The sequence below is a fragment of the Ananas comosus genome, linkage group 18 (genome assembly GCF_001540865.1).
Source record: "Ananas comosus cultivar F153 linkage group 18, ASM154086v1, whole genome shotgun sequence".
NCBI classification, from domain to species: Eukaryota; Viridiplantae; Streptophyta; class Magnoliopsida; order Poales; family Bromeliaceae; genus Ananas; species Ananas comosus.
In genome coordinates, this window is record NC_033638.1 from 10,558,313 (window position 1) to 10,578,871 (window position 20,559).

General features: G+C 36.3%; 2 protein-coding genes across 3 annotated transcripts; one reads left to right on the forward strand and one right to left on the reverse strand.

Moving 5' to 3' along the window:
* Positions 5,163 to 8,507, forward strand: LOC109724109 (scarecrow-like protein 9). Of its 2 annotated transcripts, XM_020252796.1 has the most exons (3): positions 5,163 to 5,304; positions 5,623 to 8,028; positions 8,124 to 8,507. In XM_020252796.1, the coding sequence occupies exon 2, from the start codon at positions 5,709 to 5,711 to the stop codon at positions 7,956 to 7,958; it is 2,250 nt and encodes a 749-aa protein (XP_020108385.1). In that variant the 5' UTR covers positions 5,163 to 5,304; positions 5,623 to 5,708; the 3' UTR covers positions 7,959 to 8,028; positions 8,124 to 8,507. The 2 variants fall into 2 exon arrangements, with proteins under 2 accessions (XP_020108385.1, XP_020108384.1); XM_020252795.1 differs by having other exon boundaries at positions 5,175 to 8,028.
* LOC109724476 (uncharacterized protein C24B11.05-like) lies at positions 14,730 to 17,066 on the reverse strand. The gene is made up of 9 exons (XM_020253318.1): positions 16,939 to 17,066; positions 16,494 to 16,570; positions 16,315 to 16,380; positions 16,111 to 16,208; positions 15,973 to 16,010; positions 15,773 to 15,860; positions 15,401 to 15,673; positions 15,218 to 15,283; positions 14,730 to 15,129 (listed from the first exon to the last, which is right to left on the reverse strand). The coding sequence occupies exons 2-9, from the start codon at positions 16,552 to 16,554 to the stop codon at positions 14,974 to 14,976; spliced, it is 846 nt and encodes a 281-aa protein (XP_020108907.1). The 5' UTR covers positions 16,555 to 16,570; positions 16,939 to 17,066; the 3' UTR covers positions 14,730 to 14,973.

Consider the following 20,559-nt stretch of genomic DNA (forward strand, 5'->3'; position numbering starts at 1 on the left):
GATCTTCAAAATGGTCTTTCCCCTTCCGCAGCAACCGGAAAAAATTCCAAATTTTACAGGGAAAGGGAGGACTATGCGACTTTAGCAACAAGTAACCAGTAACATTGCAGTTGATGTGTTGCCAAGAAGAAGGGTCTCAATTGAAGATTGCATGTTAGCCCCTGTATGCTCCGGTAAATCGCGTCCGTGAAACAGCAATTTGTAAGATAGTAGTTAGGGTTCGTGTTTCGAGTTTACGGATTAGCATCTAGAATTTGCTTTGGCGAATTAAGTGAATAGATCACTCAACAATTGTGCAGAATATTTTGAGGGAGGCCTCGAACTTGGTACGCATAAACTTATTAACCTAACCACTCTTAATTAATGGCTTGACATGCCACAGATGAGTAGTAACAAAGGTTACGCAGTTGTCGCTGGGGCAATCAAGAGCACTTCTTTCTCGCCCAAATGATGCTTTAATTAATAATTAATAATGCTTATCATCACGCTTGAGCTTTTAATAAAAAAATCTTAACTCATTGGGTTTTTTTTTTTTAAGGATGCTAATAACATTTTCCAGTAAAATAATGAATATAAAACCTAAATTAGCTGCCTATTTGGATCATCTTTTTTTTTTTTTTTTTTTCCTTATCTTATTCAGGGATTAGTCGCGTTGTAGCCATATATGAGAGTGGAAATATCTGCTCCTAATTAAAACGGAGCCAAATAGCATGGAATGGGACAATTCATCGTGTACCTTAGCATGTGGGTTACTCCGTTAGACGTGAGCACGAAAGCAAAGCATATACTTGGTGCTTAATTATCTATTTTAATTAGGTCTCTGTTTTAGGGAATCAATGCGAGTCAATGCTATAAGTACGGATATAATCCTCCTGGCTTATCATCAATATTATATTTCACACAAGCACATGGCACATGTGCGCGTATCTAGTACTCCTTTGGTAGTTTTTTTTTTTTTTTTTTTTTTTTTTTAAGAAAAGGTGGCAAGATATATTCGTTTTATCTATTAAAAAAGTAAACTAGTCATACAAAATAAAGCAGCAGGACCTTAGATAAAAGAAAAGAGAGAAAAAAAAAAAAGAAGAGAGAGACAAAAAATAATAATTTAAAAATTTTAACAGAAAAAAATTCATCAGTGCTAGATTTTATTTCACATAATCAGAAATTATTTAATGCTTATTAACATCTGATTTTCTTGCGAACTTTTATTTTGAAAAATGCTATCGTTTCTTTCCAACCAAACAGTCCACCAATGGACAATACTTTTAAGTGGAATAATGTGACAATATTTTGTGGGTAAATAGGCAAAATTAATTCTACTCAGGGAAATTGTTAATAAGAACGTTACAATTATAATGTACCCTTTCCCATAATTAATTCGTATACGTATCAACCAGGTGTGCACATGGGCTATGTACGTTGTTTAAGTGCCGAACCAACAAACAAGGAATCTTTTTTGTTAAAATATTTCTTTTTCATATTTTTATCCTTTGAAAAAGAAAAAGTGACTTGTTGTTGTGGTCACTTTATTACCCTTAGTCCGGGCATTGGAACATGGATGCAAGAAATTAAGATCCTAACCCTCCTACGTTCAAAAATTAATTTGTTTAATCAATTATATTAAAATCTATTTTATTGTAATTTTTTCAATCATATATATTAACATGCATATGGCCTAATTTGGTAGTGCAGTTATTAGAAAATATCACTCTCATGCTTTCGAAGATTCTGAAAATTTAAGAACGTTTTCAATCATTAATTTTTCTTCCATTATTTTCAAATTTTGCGATACCAAAGTAGGCCTAAGTGATTGTCACTTGCTTTGCTAGCTACCATTTTGAGGACTACTCCTTTCCTTTAAGCTTCGAATAATGTTGCATGCATGGGGGCAAATACAATGGTTAAGCTTTGTTCCACTATCGCAATATCTCCTTCGAACTTTTAAAAGGGTAATGTGAGATACCCACGAAAAGAAAAGAAAAGAAAAAAAAAATAGAAAAAAAGGGGTTGGCACGTGCATGCCACCGCCATACCAGGCCGCTGCACATGATGAGCACGTGCGAAGATATATCTTGATTAATTTTTGTGCTTGAAGCGTCGATTTTGCGTGGTACGGAGTGATATTTGAAAAACATTTTTTTTTGGTTCGTACGTTCAGATGCGCGCAGAGATGATGGAATCATAATATGTAGAGCATGCACATGCATATCCGGATACTTATTTACTACAAATTAAATGAGCTTAGAAATTATAAAAATTTAGCATACATAAAATCAAGTGAAAACTAAGTAAACTACCACTTGCATGCACTTTAGATGCGTGATGTAGATTAGCATATAAGTAGCAAACTAGTTTTAGAGCTAGGAGAACAAATAATGGGAAGAAAATAAGCTAATTAGAAATATTATGAAATATGAGCTTTCAATTACGATATATATAATGAGAATTATTATCGATTGCGATCATACACAAAGAGCTAGTGGGTTACGTTGCTACGTACTTAGCTTAACGTATTCAGGTTATATAAAGATGCTTTTGTTTGGTGTTCTTGACCTTTGTCCATAAGTCACATGGATATGGTCCAACAGGAACCACACCATCTTTAGATTCTTCACCAATGTGGATCGATCTGGTGCATGTGATTATCGTACGCATCTTTACCTGCATCACCACACAATTCCTGTGACAGGTACCTTGTTTAATATATATAGATATATACTACCTAGCTAGTTAATTACTTTATTAATATATACATAGCCGCTGTAGCGGACATCGATATGCTAAACAGTTTCCTAATTTGTTACCAAAGGTTACATAGCTGGATAATCGTGCGACTCCATTATAAAATTCTGTATTCGACTCCCACCACAAAACTCTGGCCTAGTGATTCAAATATTTTTAGATTACTTCTTAAACCCCTCTGTGGTAAGTTATTGCACGCGCGCTCCAGAGAGGATGAATACAGATAGAGAACCTATTAAGAAAGGAGTAACTAAGTGCAACTAACTAAATTACGCGGCCAGTTTTGCCTCTACGTATCCTGCTAAGTTTCGTTCAATTCTATTCTCTATCTATTCTGCTATTAATACTGCATGTGGCTCGTGGCTTGATGTGATGTAGAGTCAACTCTCATTAATGAATAAAATATAAAAAAGAAGTGACTCTGCCCATATCTTAGCTACCCACTGTTTCAATCACCAGAGAAAAATGGTTATATAATATTTTGTCTCTATATAATATTGACGGTGCAACTGCATATCATTAATCAAATTTAATTCGTAGAATTAGTTATAACAAAATTCAAATATTATATATATGCATGTAAGGCTACAGAAGAGATTTTAATTTTGATAATAAATCAACAACACGTACTGCATGTGTAATGGCTTTTATATACATACATACATATATATATATATATATATATTATATATATATATATATATATATATATATATATATATAACAAAACAAGAAATTGCTACTGTTTATACAATAAAATAAAATTTGTCTTGCTTTGCTGGAGATAAACAAATATTTAGAAAAGATTTGATCATTTGACTAGTGCTAGACTAGCTAAGAATATGCCATATCTTTTATGATTTACATACCTATCTTTTGAAGTCAAATATATAAATATTATTATTATTGATTTGACTTACTTAATAATACATGTGTGTCTCCTAATCTCATTGCATGAAGACTCATGGAAGATGGAGAGTTATATATTCATCCTACCAACCTCTCACCCTCCTATGAAATGACTTTTCTATTTCAATATGTTTCGTTTGAGGGTTGGGACCCTTACTTTAAAGAAATTTCAAATTATCTCAAAAATTAGTAATTTTCGTCAGCAAATATAAAAATTCTATTTTGATATTTTATATTATTATCCGTGTAATTCATCTTTATGTTCGTAGCATTAAAATGCATGTGTAATCAAAATTGAACTTTTTATCTTTCTTTTACATTTTCAATTTTGAATTTGACTAGTTTATGAAAATCTTGCGCCCCGCAATATTTGGCCGCTCTTGAATCTCAATTTTGTCTTTCTCCAAATCCAAATCAAATTTTTTTGAGAATAATGCGTCGACGCAGACGACGTGGAAGCACACCGCCACGGACACGTGCCCCTGCCGCTTCGCGCGCGTGCGTTTTTATTTGCATGCGCCGGTTCCGCTCGCACCGCCACCTGTCACCCAAGCGTGCCATGGTGCTAACCGACACGTGTCGCTCCGCGGCCGCACCACGTGAAGCTCGTTGTGGGCCCGAGGACCAGAAGGCGACGGGCCCAGGCAAAATTGGGCCATTCTTGAGAATCGTCCACTGGGCCGGGCTCTTTTAATATTGCGGCCCCAATGGGCGGAGAAAATCCCATCCATGCACCGGGTGTATCTGTATATCTATTACACCTTGTCTAATGGTTAATAATATATTGTCCCTAGAGCAAGTGGCAAAAGGCTTCGTGATTGGTACTCGAGATCCCAAGTTAGAATCTTAGTTGATTCACATTTTCAGCAAAATAAAAAATAAAAAATAAAAAAATCTTGTCTTGGACGCAGAAAAAAAATTTGCTCGTACCGAGGACCACCTAACAGGGACATTTTTTCTTTTAATTTTTAGTGGCATTGTCATAATTATATGTTTAACGAAATCAATATAATCTACGTATATATTACTGCGAGATCAATATTTAATATTATAAATATGATCAAAGTATCTGAACTACTGAATTTATTATCTTAATATCAAATGGTGCCAAAAATATGCTTCTAGATGAGTTATCAGTGTTTAAATTTTATAGCTTTTGGATTTTTTTTTTTAAATTATTTTGTTCATTGCCGTAGTGGAAGCAAAAGGTGTTGAAATAATTTGATTATTATAAAATAAAATGGCGTCGGCGTATAGGGTATATAACTATACACTCGGTGTAAGGAATTATTTCCTCCAATGGACGGGCGAACGGAATCCAAAGGCCATAACCCATGCCCCGAAATCCGAGGGCTATGATGACATCCACATATCCAGATTCATTCCCCGAGAAGTTTCTCACCTTTCCCTTGTCTTTTTTTCCCATTTCCCTATCCATCCATCTCTAAAATAGCATTGTAAAAATATAATAATAATTCTACTATAATAATAATAATAATAATAATGATGTTTTCTCTACTATGTATGTGTAGCAGCGACACAAGAGAGGAGGACCCCATCCCCGCTCCTTCGCATTCCCAAAGCTGTTTCCTTTTCTCCTCCCTCCTCCTCTGCCTCTTCCTCCTCCTCTGGCTAAGCTAGGGTTTCGATAAGGTACGCCTCTCTCTCTCTCTCTCTCTCTCGATCCTAGTGGTGCGTCTAATTAATCGATTTGGGTGGTGGGTTGTTAATCCTTTACTTCGTAGAACCAAATAGTAACTCTCTTGTGAAGGAAATAGGGCATTCGGTGGTAGAGAGGTGGTCGGTTTTATCTTATTTGTTTTGAGATATTTGCCTTGCTCTTTGGTGTAATTACAATTACAGATCCTCGGAGTCAACTACCCATGTCGCAAATTATGCTTTTTAGTTGATTTGGTGGGGATTTTTTATTTTTTTTTTTAATAGATTTTAGAGTCGAAGTTGGTTCCGCAGGTCACAATTGAATTTACGAGGTCGAGGTGGGTTGTAGCTGTAGCAGTTGCATAAAGATTAGATTTTTATTAAGCTTTTAGGACCCAATGGTTTTGGATTCCCGGCTCCGCGAGTTGTCCGGCATGTTCAGCGGCCTAACGTACGATGATCACTCCGCCGGAGAGAATTCAATGGCTAGAGTTAGATTAAATGAGTCCCAACCCTTCTTAGATCATAATACCTACAAGAACTTCCCCCAAATGGTCCCTGTTGCGAATTCAAATGGCGATTTCTCGTCCAATATTTGCAAATTTAATGAGGGGGATGGCCCCGAAGATTGTGAGATCATATCGGATATCGCCCTCAATTACATAAGCCGCATGCTCATGGAAGAAGACATTGATGAGAAGGTAAGCACTTACCAGGAAGAGGCGGCCCTTCGAGCTGCCGCGAAGCCCTTCTATGACATACTGGGCCAGAAGTTTCCGCCTTCGCCAGTGCGGCCGCCGCTCTTGGGAAGCCCTAATGACAGCAGTAACAGCAATTACGCGCACTCCGGTTGTTTTAGCGGAAGCAGCGGAGTGGCGGATAATTGTTGGTTTCAAGATTCTACAAATTACAAGCAATCGCAGGCTTACCCTGTATCATTTGATTACCGTTCTCAGCCTTCGAAAAGCTCCTCAAGCAACGGAAGTAATGCAGTTGAATCGTTCGAAGAGCCGTTGATAACCTCAGGGCGGGTACCTGAGTTCTTGATTGAGAGTCTTCCGGCTTGGCAGTTCCGGAAAGGAGTAGAGGAAGCTCAAAAGTTCCTCCCTAGTAGCGATAAGCTGATTATCGATTTAGAGGCTACTGGGATCTCTTTCTGTCGGGAGTTGAGAAAGGGTAATCAACGTGTCAACAAGGTAAAGGCGGAGGCGGGGGAGAAGGAATCACCAAGTTTTACTTCCAAAGTTAGGAAGAACCCGAATAGCGAAGACTTGGATTTGATGGAAGGGAGGAGCAACAAGCAATTCGCCGTTTTCTCAGAGGAGCCCCTCCGGTCGGAGATGTTCGATATGGTCCTACTTTGCCAAGGTGAGAAGTCCTCTAAGAAAGTTACTGATCTGCAAGAGCTGATGAAGAACGAAGCTAACAAGAGCAGCTCCGAGAATGTCCAAACTAAAGGGTCGGCTGGCGGGGCAAGGCCGAGGGGAAGGAAGCAAAACAGGAAGGAGGTGGTGGATTTGAGGACTCTCCTTATCCATTGCGCTCAGGCGGTAGCGGCTGACGATCGCCGGACGGCCAACGAGCTTCTGAAACAGTTAAGGCAACACTCCTCGCCGAACGGGGATGGGTCCCAGCGGCTGGCGTACTGCTTTGCCGACGGGCTTGAGGCCCGCTTAGCTGGCACGGGCAGCCAGATCTATCACAAGCTAGTGGCCAAACGGACAACGGCGACCGACATGCTGAAGGCCTACCATCTGTACCTCGCGGCATGCCCGTTCAAGAAGGTCTCTCACTTCTTCTCCAACCAAACGATCCTCAACGTGGCGGAGAAGGCCAAAAAGGTTCATATTATAGATTTCGGTATCTTCTTTGGATTCCAGTGGCCCTGCCTTATTCAGCGGCTTTCCAAGAGGGAGGGCGGCCCCCCCATGCTTCGGATCACCGGTATTGATGTGCCCCAGCCGGGCTTCCGCCCTACAGAACGGATCGAGGAAACTGGGCGGCGGCTGGCGGAGTACGCTAAGAAATTCAAAGTACCTTTTGAATATCAAGCCATTGCTTCAAAGTGGGAAACTATTCGAGTTGAGGATCTCAAAATCAATAAGGACGAGGTGCTTATTGTGAACTGCTTATATCGATTCAGGAATCTTATCGATGAGACGGTGGCGGTGGACAGTCCCAGGAATAGGGTCCTCAACACTATAAGGCGAATGAACCCCGAAGTCTTTATTCACGGGATTGTTAATGGCTCGTATAGTGCTCCTTTCTTTGTGACGAGATTCAGAGAGGCTCTATTCCACTTCTCTGCGTTGTTTGATATGCTCGAGACGAACGTGCCGCGGGAGAACGAGCAGAGGCTGCTTATCGAAAGAGATCTTTTTGGAAGAGAAGCCCTTAATGTGATAGCTTGCGAGGGGTCAGAAAGGGTGGAGAGGCCGGAGACCTACAAGCAGTGGCAAGTGAGGAACCTCAGGGCTGGGTTCGAGCAGCTGCCGTTGAATCCGGAGATCATGAGAAAGGCGAAGGAGAAGTTGAGAACCATTTACCACAAGGACTTTGTTATCGATGAGGATAGCCGGTGGCTGCTGCAGGGCTGGAAGGGAAGGATCATCTACGCGGTCTCGACTTGGAAACCTAATGTTTTATAAACACATATATGCATGGGAATGATTCAAATCCGCAATTCGACCTCGGCTTACTTGACATGAAGCTGTTAAGGCATGTGAAAAGCTTTTAAAAAGATTATTCGTCATATTTATCTTCATTTTTAATAAATTCCGGGGTAACCTCTAGAACAATATTTGGTGATGCAGGGTTTCTGGGCCTGATTCAGTAGGAGAGACACTGCACAGTGAGGTTCTTGGGACCTCAAAAGTCATGGATCTTTGGACTAACTTGATCTGTATGGTAGGCAATGCTGGTTGTATTAGCTGGTAAACAACAAAGCAGGTACTGTAATGTGATGATCTAATCTTATCTACTAGATGTGGGTAATTTGAGATCAAGCGATTATTATGAAGAATAGAGCTCTCAGTGAGTTAATAGTTGCTCTATACTGTAAACAGCATATTGATGATCCCTTCTTTTTTTTTTCTTTTTTTTTTTTTCCCTCTTTGGGAGGGGGGAGGCCAGGGGGGTGTCAATGTTCTTTTGCTCTATAAATAGCTAGTTTTTGCATCATCCTGTCATTTGGATAACTTTATTCGTTATTATTGATGTGCCCTTTATCAGTCCAAGCGCAAAGCTCTAGGGAACAAACTAAGATAAGGCTTCCCATTAGAAGCATAATCAAGAAGCACTTGTACTAGGAATCACTTTCCTTAGTGGGGAAAAAAGCCTTCATTTTATAGAGCAATTCAGGAAAGTGAGCTTCTGGGCTTCTTTCGGCATCTTGGCAGTTTGGAGCTAGCTAGCTCCCTACTTGCAACATCAACATAATTATTCGCAGATATGCGCCGCACTCAGGCATTTCAAATTCTAATTCCTTTTAGAGATTTCCCACTTCAGCATCAGGGATCAAATGCGAGCGGAAAAGGCTCCAGTAAGAAGGGATACTGATAGAAACAAGAAAAGTAATCTTGGCCAGAGTAAAACAGCGGCAATTATTGATCAACTTTGGGCGTTAATCGCACATTTCAAATGCAAATGCAAATGCAAATGCAAATGCAAATTTAGAGATATGCAAAATAAGATGCTCATGGATATATAGTCGGCATAGTCGGTGGTTCATCGCAGCCGACAAGGCTATGTAACAGCGGGCCTGTTACTTCCACTAGTGAAAAGAGTCATAGCTTACCTTATGATCACAATCCTGTTATAATAAGGGTCATTATTAATAAAGGTACTTGCACAACTATGACATGGCCACAATTATGGCCCAAGGGAGAAGTTAGCTAGCTCAATATAAAGAGTACTATATAAAATAAATGGTGACAACAACGTAACGCTAACAAATGTTAGATCATAGTGGTGTGACTCAGGTGGGCTACATAGATAAAAATATCAATTGGGTCATTAGTATTAGTATTATTATTATTATTATTGGTTATGCTCTCCTTATGACTTCACTGCCCACCACTAAGAAAATAAATTTTAATTCACGAGTGTTATGCAATCTTGATGCATGCATGATGTTTGATCCCATATATCATTCCACTCCCATGATGTATGGGAGTTTATATGAGCAGCTGGAATTGAAAAGGTTAAAAGATATAAAGCGGGATCACATGAAACATGCAGGCTTGGTTAAATCACGAGAATTAACACACCCTGAAGGTTTCATTTTTTTTTGTTTTTGTTTTTGATTCATGTGTTCTTACTTGAATTCCTACAATTTTTTGAGTGCCTGAACCAAGGATTTCTCGTGTCAGTTTTTTTTTTTTTTTTTGCTTCGCGCACGGCTTGTGGAGGAGTACAAAGCCTATAACGTACCGTGAAGGTAACACATGCATGATGTACACGGAGAGAAAAAAAAGGAAAAAAAAAAAAATGAAGAGAAAAGGACAGATATTAATCGATTGAATTCAAATTTTCATTTTCGTATAAACATTGCTGGCAAATTAAATTTGGATATCCTTTTCCATCTTTTTCATCTGCATTTGTACGGGTTTGAGTTCGTCAAAACACGGTGAATGGCCGTGTATTTCTTGCAGGTCCCTTTTTAGCAGCCGTTAGCTGCTATATCAGCTTTGACATAAGAAGACAAGTTACAAACTGTTAGGGCTGCTAATAAACCCAACCATGTTCGGACAGTTAACTTATGAAAAAGTTAAAAGGGAAAGAGAAAGAGAGAAAGACCTGTGACAGAGAAAGATAAGGAGAGAATTTATTTGCTGTGTTTTGATATTTGACTTGCTTGTTATCTACTGGTAATTACCAAAAATGATATTATTTATAGTTTTATTGAGGACTAATTAAAGTTGCTTTTTTTTTTTTTTTGACCTATTATAGAGATAGAATTGTTTCTTCACTTCTGCCATAGTATATACAAGCTAATTGAAAGGTAACACGTAATGCTTAATATCTGTTGTATTTCTAACTGCATGCATTTCTAACTACACTGCATTTATAATTACATCTAAGTAGGTTTGGTTGGGCCTGATGTAAGCCCAACACTGGGCCCAAGTTCAATGACAAAGCCCTAGCAAGGCCCCTTGGGCAGGATCAGGATGATCCAACATGGGCCTAGATTTGTGGGTATGAGCTTTTTATTTTTTAGATATGGCCCGTGGTTCCCCCATCAACCGTCCAATCCCAACTCACACACCCAAACCCACTCCCCCATCGATTTATTTATTTTATTTTATTTTTTTATTTTTTTAAAGAGAGAAGGATAGTAAGGTATTTGCCTCGTTCATTTTTATAAAAATAAATTTAGTTAAAAATGTGAAGTAATTAGATTTCAAATTTAGAATTTTAAATGTCAGCTATCAATTCTTAACCAACTGTGCTAAAACTCCGTAGCTACCCAGTGATATCCCGCCCAAGGTTAATATTAGTAATTTTTTCCGCACCAACAACAAACGAAAATCCCTCTTTCTCTCTCTTGAATAAATAAATTAAATTAAATAATGGTGAGATTAGTGCTACCATTCTAAGATTCCAACTTTTCTATAATATAATATATCAGCTAAAACGTGTGACTCATGTTATATATATAGATATATATATATATATATATATATATATATATATATATATATATATATATATATATAACACATGTAGTTGTGAATAGCTTTGCAACCATGCATGCATGCCACTGAGGATGCCACTTGATGAAAGAGTGCAAAAGTAAATATGGGACCCCCCATCTCCCTCTTTCTCGTATAAATGTGTGGATGTGGGATTATGCCATGACCACCAAGCAAGAGATAAGGGTTGATCTGACGTGCATGCCTTTTAATTGATTCTTTCTCATTCACTCCATGAGCTCTTCTTCTTTTTTTTCCTTTTTTTTTCCGCTTTTTCTTTTTCTTTTTTTATACAAAAAAAAATAAAAATGATCGACTCCAACAAATCCTCGTCCACTTCCACATTGAGTGGATGAAATTTCTCGCTACTTATAATTTGAGCAACTTTTTTTTGTCGCTCTCATTAATGTTGATCCTGCCTATACGTTCTTCTTGTGGTGGGGAAGATAATTAATGTTGCATAAACTCGGTCTACCGCGTGGACGAATCATATTTGATATAGATGTGAGTTGCCATTTACATGAGCACCTCGATCAGTTTCTTTTTTATATCCCTTATATATTGGTCAAAAGCTATATGTCCTATTAATTGCTGGTTGTTGATTAGCAAAGTATATGAGCAATTTAATAGGCTCTTTAACTCTAGCGTGGAATCTCTCCTTATTTCGTTTTTTTCCCTTTGTTTAGTCCTTAATTAGTATCCATGCATGGTGAGATATCTCTAGTGTGAATTTTGAAATTTATTGAATTGTACCCGTCTCCTTTATATATATTACGAAGGATCAACCGTGTGTGTGTGTGTGTGTGTGTGTGTGTGTGTGTGTGTGTACTTCTACAACAAATGGCATCAGAGCACGAACTGCCACCTATAAAACATAATGATTGAGAAATGCTTAAGAGTCGACGTATTTTTCCGTAGTTAATAGAAAACCTAATTAAGTGTCATTTGTTAGTTAAGTAGAAGCGAAGCACATGCTTTTATTAAATGGAAGTAAATTTTTATTTTAGCATTCAATAATGTGACTACTGACAGGTTACATAAACTCGGATGGCTTACAGAACAATTTTGTGTTTTCTGCGCCGGCGGCTCGGAAAGCTGCGACCACCTCTTGACCTCTTGTGTTTTCGTTCGTTACCTGCTCGTCCGAGTGGATGGACCGAACTTATTGCTCGAACCCTCGACGGACGTTAGAGAACTCTGGACAAAAGTTTGCAACCTTGCTGACACACAGAAGAGAGCACAAGTATTGTCTCTACTATCCGCCATCTGGTGGGTTGTTTGGATCGAGAGAAACGACATCCTCTTCCGTGCTAAGCAAACTAATCTTTCCCGAGCTCTAGACCGTATCAATCTGCTGTTGGCTGATTGGAAAACGTAGTAGTAGTAGTAATAGTAGCGGTTGCAGTAGTGGTGGTTGTAGTAGTTGTAGTAGTCGTGGTAGCTCTTCCTTTCTCCTATGCTTTTTTTTTTTTTTTTCCGATTTTTTCCTTTTAAGTTTTTTTGTTCGCCTTTTGTTTTGTCTCACCCTTCTCGCTCCCCTCTTGCGGAAGCCCTGGCTGGTTCCATTATATAAGCCTAATTCATTTTTCTAATGAATAAAGCAAGTAGCTCGCTATCTAATTCTCAAAAAAAACATTTATATATTCTGCAAGAGATTAGACTTTGCGAAACTTGAATTTAAAATCTAGACTTGACTTAAATGAGACTAGAACCCTAATAGAACTTGAACTCAAATTTTTTTACTTTAAAACTACATTAAATAGTGTGAAACAACAATTATTTTTACGAGACTTAAGCTTTTAGAGAATAATGTCATTAATATTTATATTTAATAGGATGTACAAATTAAATTCATTTTCGTTTCCTATCCAACCAATACTAATGAATAATTTTACTGCCAAGTATATATATGCTTCTCAAGCAGAAAAATTATTTGAGAAGCTAAGCCAAATACACATTAATTTTTTTTTTTTTTTTGAGAGAGATACGTAGCATGCTATCTGNCTGCCAAGTATATATATGCTTCTCAAGCAGAAAAATTATTTGAGAAGCTAAGCCAAATACACATTAATTTTTTTTTTTTTTTTGAGAGAGATACGTAGCATGCTATCTGCTTCATTTATTTTTTTTATAAACAAATTTAGTTTGAGATGTGAATTTAGAATTCGAATTTGGAACCTTAGATTTTATTGTTCATTTTTTAGAAGATGATGCGATATGTCTATATGGTTAGATTTCAGTGTTCACTTGTCACATCTTTCAATCAAAAATCTACCGGCAAGGCGGTGGAGTTTAGTGACCACAAATATTAATTTTTATATTGATCACAGCATTTTTTTGGTTCACATTACTATCACGTGAGTCATGCCTATTTTAACATAAGTCCTCAAGAGCATTGTGTCGCTTTCATGCCCAAAGAAATTAACTCCAGGGTTAGTATTAAATTAGTTCATTGCGTGAGTAGTAAAATAGTGCGACCACACAGGCTCTTCTAGTAGTCGTTTTCAAAATTATTTACTACTTGCGTATCTCATGCATGTTTTGAAAAATAAACACGGCAAAAAAGGTGAAAATTACTTAATTGGGGTGTGAAACTCGCGGACGATGACACCAATTTAAAGACTAATTAACATGTTCACATTACATGTATTTTATATTCCAAAATGAGCTTAAGGAGAAGAACTTCTCGTCTTATTATATAAGATATTTCGATGTCACCGATAAAATAAAGCGTCGTATTTCTTTGCGTTTACTATTATTGGGTCAAAATTTTTTTCTCACAAAAGAAATTATACGGTCAACTTTAGAAATTGCCTCGTTTCTCCATAAAACAATGCGTAAGGTGTCCTATATATTAATAATAACATAGTGAGATTACTGTTCTGATTATAAGCCCTTTTTTCTTAAAGTGGGAGAGTAGTGGGATTTGCCCTGTTATACCTGCTACCAAATTTTCCTACAGTTCAGTACTTTTGATCATCTTCGCTAGATTTAATTCGTATAAAAATTTATTTTTCTCGACATGTTAATATGGTCGGTAAGAATAATATTATTATAAGTTGCGCATTTCTATTCTATATTGTGCTGCATCTCTATAATACGCTTTAGGTAGACTACTAAACCTGATCTTAAGATCAAGTTGCCTGTATTACTAAAAGGTAGTAGTTTGGAGTTATTTCAAGTAAATAGCTTCATGCTATTTAATCCGGCTCACTTTAAAGAGCATTTTATAAGACAAGAACAAAGAGTGCAGGATGTGCGAAGCACAGAAATTGTTCGATGTCTACGGACCATAGCAGAACTTATAGTTTGTTAAAGAGTTTGTCGCGGTTCACACAAATAGATGCACGAAACAAAATATCATCTAGATTTTCCTCTAATGCACTAAATCTATCTGAGCCTTTTATTTGTGTGCAGCTGAAGTTTAAGAATTCAGGGTTTCAATTGCAAAAGATGACTGGCCATGAGAGTGTGATTGTTGAAGCAGCAGAAACATGAAAAGGAAGGGGCGAAAAAAGGAGAGAAAAAGATGTGATTGCTTCAAGCATTTGAAATGTAGACATAGGATCCAAGCAATTTAACTAGTTAGTCAATGCACCGAAGAGTTTGATGACAAGCCATTTCATTGACCAATTACCTCTCCTTGCACCATTTGCACAGAAATTATATACTTTCAAGTTTGGTCACAGTTGAAGGATGCTATAATAGCTGTTAAAGATAGGAGTATGTAGAGAAACAAAGGCATTTTATTTCATCAGGCTAATTACATACATATTTCTCTAACACAAAGAGGAGCATCCTACAGTAATGTCCTCCCCTTTTCTACAAGTAACTTCCCCTTCTCCTTTTGTTTATGCCCCCCATAAGTAGAAAATTTTCAGCAGTAAATGATACAGAGATGGGCTGTGAGGTCAATTCCCTTTCCACGCGTTCCGCTCCTCACGAGAAGTTACATACAAAGGGCGAATCTTTAAGCAGTCACCGGAGTCTCTATTGCGACCTTGCCCGAGTACAACACGTCCTCGGACTTCTCAGCCTCCTCCCACAACTCGGGCAATGCTTCTCTAATGTTGTGGATACTCTCCAATGCGTAGTCCGCGCCTTTGGCCCGATGAGAAGTACCAACCTACAATCGGCGGAAGAAAGGTTGGGTTAAATATGTTTAGTTCCAAATGAAAATTTATACTGAGGAGTGTTGGGTGGAAGGGATTTACCAGAACAGTGTATAAGCCTATTTGTTTTCCCGCCTGAACATTACGAACGCTATCGTCAAAGAAAATCTGTAGAGCAGTTTCACCCATCACACACGAATTAGCGCAGCTCAAAAGAAACTATTGGGATAAGGAAAAGGAAGACGCTCATGCAAGACTAAACAGTTCTAGTAATAGGCATCTCACCGTCCTCTGAGGGTCGATGTTGGCAATTTTGAGAGCTTGATCCATTGCTTCTACATATGGTTTGCACAGAATCGGCGTCTTTGGAAGCTCAACGCCTTCATTTGGGCGAGACAAGTGACCGACGATATCAAAGATTCTGCCATCAGTCTCTGATTCGGAGGAAGAAGATGGAGGGTTCAGAGTTTCAAAGCAAATGATTCCCTCGAAACAGTCCTCTAGCCCAAGCCTCTTAAGGACTTTAGCAGCATGAATCTTGTCGCCATTCGTGAATATCTGCCGTATCGGTACAAAGAAAAAGACACGCGTGAATTGAAATAGACATCCACAACGCGTGAGATGGAAAATTACAGCATGGCAATTGCGAGAACTTACAACTTTGCGAATTGGCAGGCTCAGAAGAATGTGTCTAAGAACAGGGTCGGGCTTGATTTTCTCGTAAGGCAATCTTCCATGAACAAAACTGTCGAAACACGGGAGATTTATATTAAAACATAGAATTTTCTAGAATTATCACTCATGACAAGAGTAAACTCAACAAAAACTTGTGGGGAAGAGTGAGAGAGTTGCTGTACCCATGGTAATCGTCGTGATCAAATTTGTAGCCAACAGCCTGCGCAATTCATAACAGAAATTAACATTACGACTAGTTTATGTCAACAAGAGAGCACAAATTTTGAGACTTGAGAAGGGAGAATAAACAAGTTACATACCCTTAATCCGGCCATTGTGGTACCATAGTTCTTATAGAGCAAATTGCACAGCTCCGCAATCCTGCTTTCCTCAATGCCAAGCTTCTCAACCATATAATCTGAAAACAAAATACATACATACATGCACAGAGTCAAACACTTTCTATAGATTCTGAAAACTGGGGTAGTAAACAACTCTAGGAATAGAATAGAAGGATTGAATACCCCCAATGTTCTTCAGGCACTCGACTGCGATTCCGGAACTCAAAGGATAGAGCGTATCATCTAAATCTACAATAGTGCAAAACATCAAAAAGGGTTATAAATTGACAAATAGCAGAGAATAGAGCTTGGAAGAAGAAGAAGAAGAAGAAGAAGAAGAAGAAGAAGAAGAAAAGGCTTACCAAAGAGAAGGCAATCATATTTCGTCCTCTGAACCTTCCGGTATCGGTCTTCGAATTCCATTTTTGATCTGTAAATACTTCATAAACACAAACAATCCAGTATAAGCCATATGTTGTCAAATACTCAAATTGTAGAGCATTTAAAGCCCAGAAACCTAACACCAACCAAATCCTAAGTCTGAAAATGAGGGGGGAAAAGAAAAGATCCAACGTTTAGTCTTCAACGACCAAAATCGTTGAGATTTTACACCTGATAGCTAAGAACACATCCTATTATTGTTGCAAAATTAAGCGAAACTCGATTAAAAGTTCCAACTTTGTACGTATCCTCGTATAGAACTCCATAAAAACCGTTCATTTCAATCCCATCTTTGTTATTTAACTTATTTTAACACGAAATGGGCATCCAATGTGCGAATCCGCGTCACGGAAACAACAAACATACCAAAATCGCGAATCCGAGGGATCGCCCACGCAATGCCGAAGCGATTAGGAGGTGTAGAAGGGGAGAGAAAGGAATCGAAAGCTAGGGTTTTGATCAAAACGAAACCAATAGGTATTAGAGAAGGCGAAAGGAGGAGGTGCCCAGGAGGCAACACTTCCACGTGGCAGGTTTTCATTGGTCCAGCGTAGCTATTTTACCCCGTCGAACACGGCCCTCGAATTTTCCTGTTCCGAAACTACCCCCCGGAGGATTAACTCATTTGCCGGTTTGACCGTTCCTAGTAAATTTGACCACGCGTTGCACGGGTTCATATGCATATAATTGTATTGTTCACGCGAGGGCTACTATTGGCCGTTGAAAATGGTTTTTTCCATTTTTTTTTTCTTTTTTCCCGCGTAGGAGCACCAAATGGTAATAATTTTATTCCGACAATTTCTTTATTGATGATAAATTTACACCGACAACAAATTTATGGAATAAATATCGCCGACCATGTTTTTTCTTATATAGTTTCTTTAGAAAGTTTGCATATATTTATCTTAGTTTTGTTTGGTTTTATTTTTACAAGCAATAATATATTGCATATATTGAAATGAGTTGGCTTTAATATCATTTTTTATAATTTTATTGAAGAATGAAAAAGCATATATTTATGCATCTTCGTCTAAACTCCATTAATTTTATCAAAAAATATTAAATGATTCTCAACATTAATTGAACCTGCAGGTTCTATCATTAAAGCTTCTCTATCATATGTTATCCGAGGCCAAAGTTACATTTTGTTTGATGGAATAACATATTTTATTTATAAAGTAATTTTTTTGTTTTTCAAAAAAAATTTGATTAGAAAGTAAAATATCTTATTTATTCTAAACATTGGATTAATTTTTTTTTATCTACCAAATAATATAACTTTTTGAGTAAATTAAATATATATTCAGAATAAGATATTCATGTTTAATTAGACTGTGGGTGTATTTTCTCAGGAGTAAAAAAAAATTACAAAAATAGGGGTATTATAAAATTGTGGCTAACTATAGATGCTGGTTAAAGGAGAATTAATATGCATAGGATGATTCTGGAATTTTGAGGGATTAAATAGTAGTCATATAATTAGCCGAGTTTACAGGGCATGCTTGGGATAATTTTCATTTCGAAAAATTTTAATACTAATGGATGAAAAGATGTGTGAGAAATATATATTCATCAAAAGAATAAATTGAATTGAGTGCTTGAGGGGGGAAAAAAAAAAGAAGGAAAAAATAGTCATGAAAAGTGACACATGTGAATGTAAACTCAATTATTGTAATAAACAATATATAATTATTTTGTTGTTTGTTGTCAAACTCATAAGAGCAGTTTTAAGAGTGTGTGACTAATACACTCCAAGGAACATTGGGGTCGTTTAAGTTAGGAGGCCAATAATTGATGAGCGAAGTCAATAATTTAACTTTTTTATATTTAATTTGAATTAAATATTCCATGTGGCATTACTCTATTAGCCTTTCCTCTTGACTTATTCTTAGGTAGCAGGGTTCCCTAGCGGACCATGTAATATAAAGCATACTAGCAATATTTCTGCGCTTTGTAAATTGTACAATTTATATATTTTTAATTATATTTGTAAAATATAGCATATACTACTGTTAATCTGTTATACATATGTATATTCTTAACTATAAATATATATAACGATTATTTTATAGAATTAAAGAGAAATATCAACTTATTTTATAAATGTTAAATATATATTTATATCGACATATGATGTCAAAATATTAAATTTTCTGAAGCAAAATAATAAAGTTTGTAATATCATAGTTTTTTAGACCCGTTTATTCAAAAGACTTTTTTTTTTATTATGTTTTTTCACTTCTCATTTTTTTAAAGTCATTGTAGATCATTTTTATCAACACATATGCAAGTAATGTTAACAATTGAAAAAACTATAATAAAATAAAAAGTAGTTATATGCTTCATAATTTTTAACTATTTAATTTATGATAATTTTCTAGAATTTAAAAAATATATAATTAATCTTGCAAGAAATTCTTAATTTTAACCAAATTATGTACCAAATATTTCTTAAAAGTATAAAAACATCAGAGAAATTAGATAGAATTCTTTTAAAATTAGGACTTAAAAAGATAATTGAGAGAAAGTGGAGAATACTCCGATTGACTTAATAGTTGGTAGAACGTAGAAGATAGAGCTGTTAAATCTAATAAATCTTCAAATCAATTTAGAAACATAACTCAAATTAAACCAATTAAAGTGTGATGGGATATTAATCAAACTAATAATATTGTTGACGGGTCAATTTCAAAATGGCTTATAGCTGGGCTTAATGATTACATTGAGTGTATGTCCATATCTCATACAGGCCAATAAATTTATACAATAGAAATATCAAAACAAAATTTTAATTAACTCAATTTATTTTATAATATTTTAAATGACTATATATTAACATTTGTAAATTTTAGATAATACTCATTAAAATAAAATATATTTTTCTTATGAGGTTCATGGTGGACCAGGTGCACTAATGGAGTGCACCCACAAAACAATGATTCCTCCCTTTTGAAAATTAATATTTGCATCCGGTGTAACGATTCGATCCGCTAACAATAATAACTCGTTAGGTCCAAACCATCGACCCAAAATGCTTAAGTTCAGTTATTATGTCTAGCCTAATCAAACTTATATACCTCCAGATCTAGTTATAACTATTCGATATGGAATTATTAATTAGGGTGTCACGCCCGGTATATGTATACATTTCATATGCAACAATAAATTCATACGATAGAAATATCAAAAATAATATTTAATTAATTTATTTTATTTTATAGTATTCTAAATGTCTGGATAATAAAAAATTACATAACATAGACATATTATCAAAATAAATTATATATTTTTTTATTAGGTCTATAGCGCACGGAATGTTTGGGCGGGACATATGTCAATGTATCTAGATTGTTTCTGTTTCAATACAGTAATAGATAATAGATAGATAAATAATAGATACATAATATTTTTACGTAATTGAGAATACGTTGTAATGAAGTGTACATACAGTATTTTTTCTATATAATATTTAATTAGCTAATATTTAGCTGGAATTGGTGACGATATATATTCTATTTTATCACTGTAATATATATATATATATTCTATTCTATTATTATAATGTTTACTTTTCGTTCTGTGTCTGTACACGTACTGTAGCTTCAAAATTTTTGTGACCTCTTTGTCTTTTCGTGTGTAGGTGTTCCCGTTGCAATTATTGTTGGCAATAAAGCGTCACTTAGCTAGGAGAGGATGCGTTGTTCTCGGGTAAGCTTCTAGATGATAAAACTAATGCCAACTGAAATGTAGAAATGAAAATATTAATTGTTTCAATAGTTGAGCAAGATGTTTTGCCCCAAATAATAGTTTTCCACAAACATTTCACAAATAATAATGGTTCATCTAGCTACTTAATTTTTAATGGCTTTAGCCAAGTGTTTACTTTATTAACTGATCTATTTGATTATTCAGACCAAAAGAGATTTAAATTAGATTGAAATAGTGTTAACAACTTAAGTTTGTATATAGAGAGCTACATCAATTGCA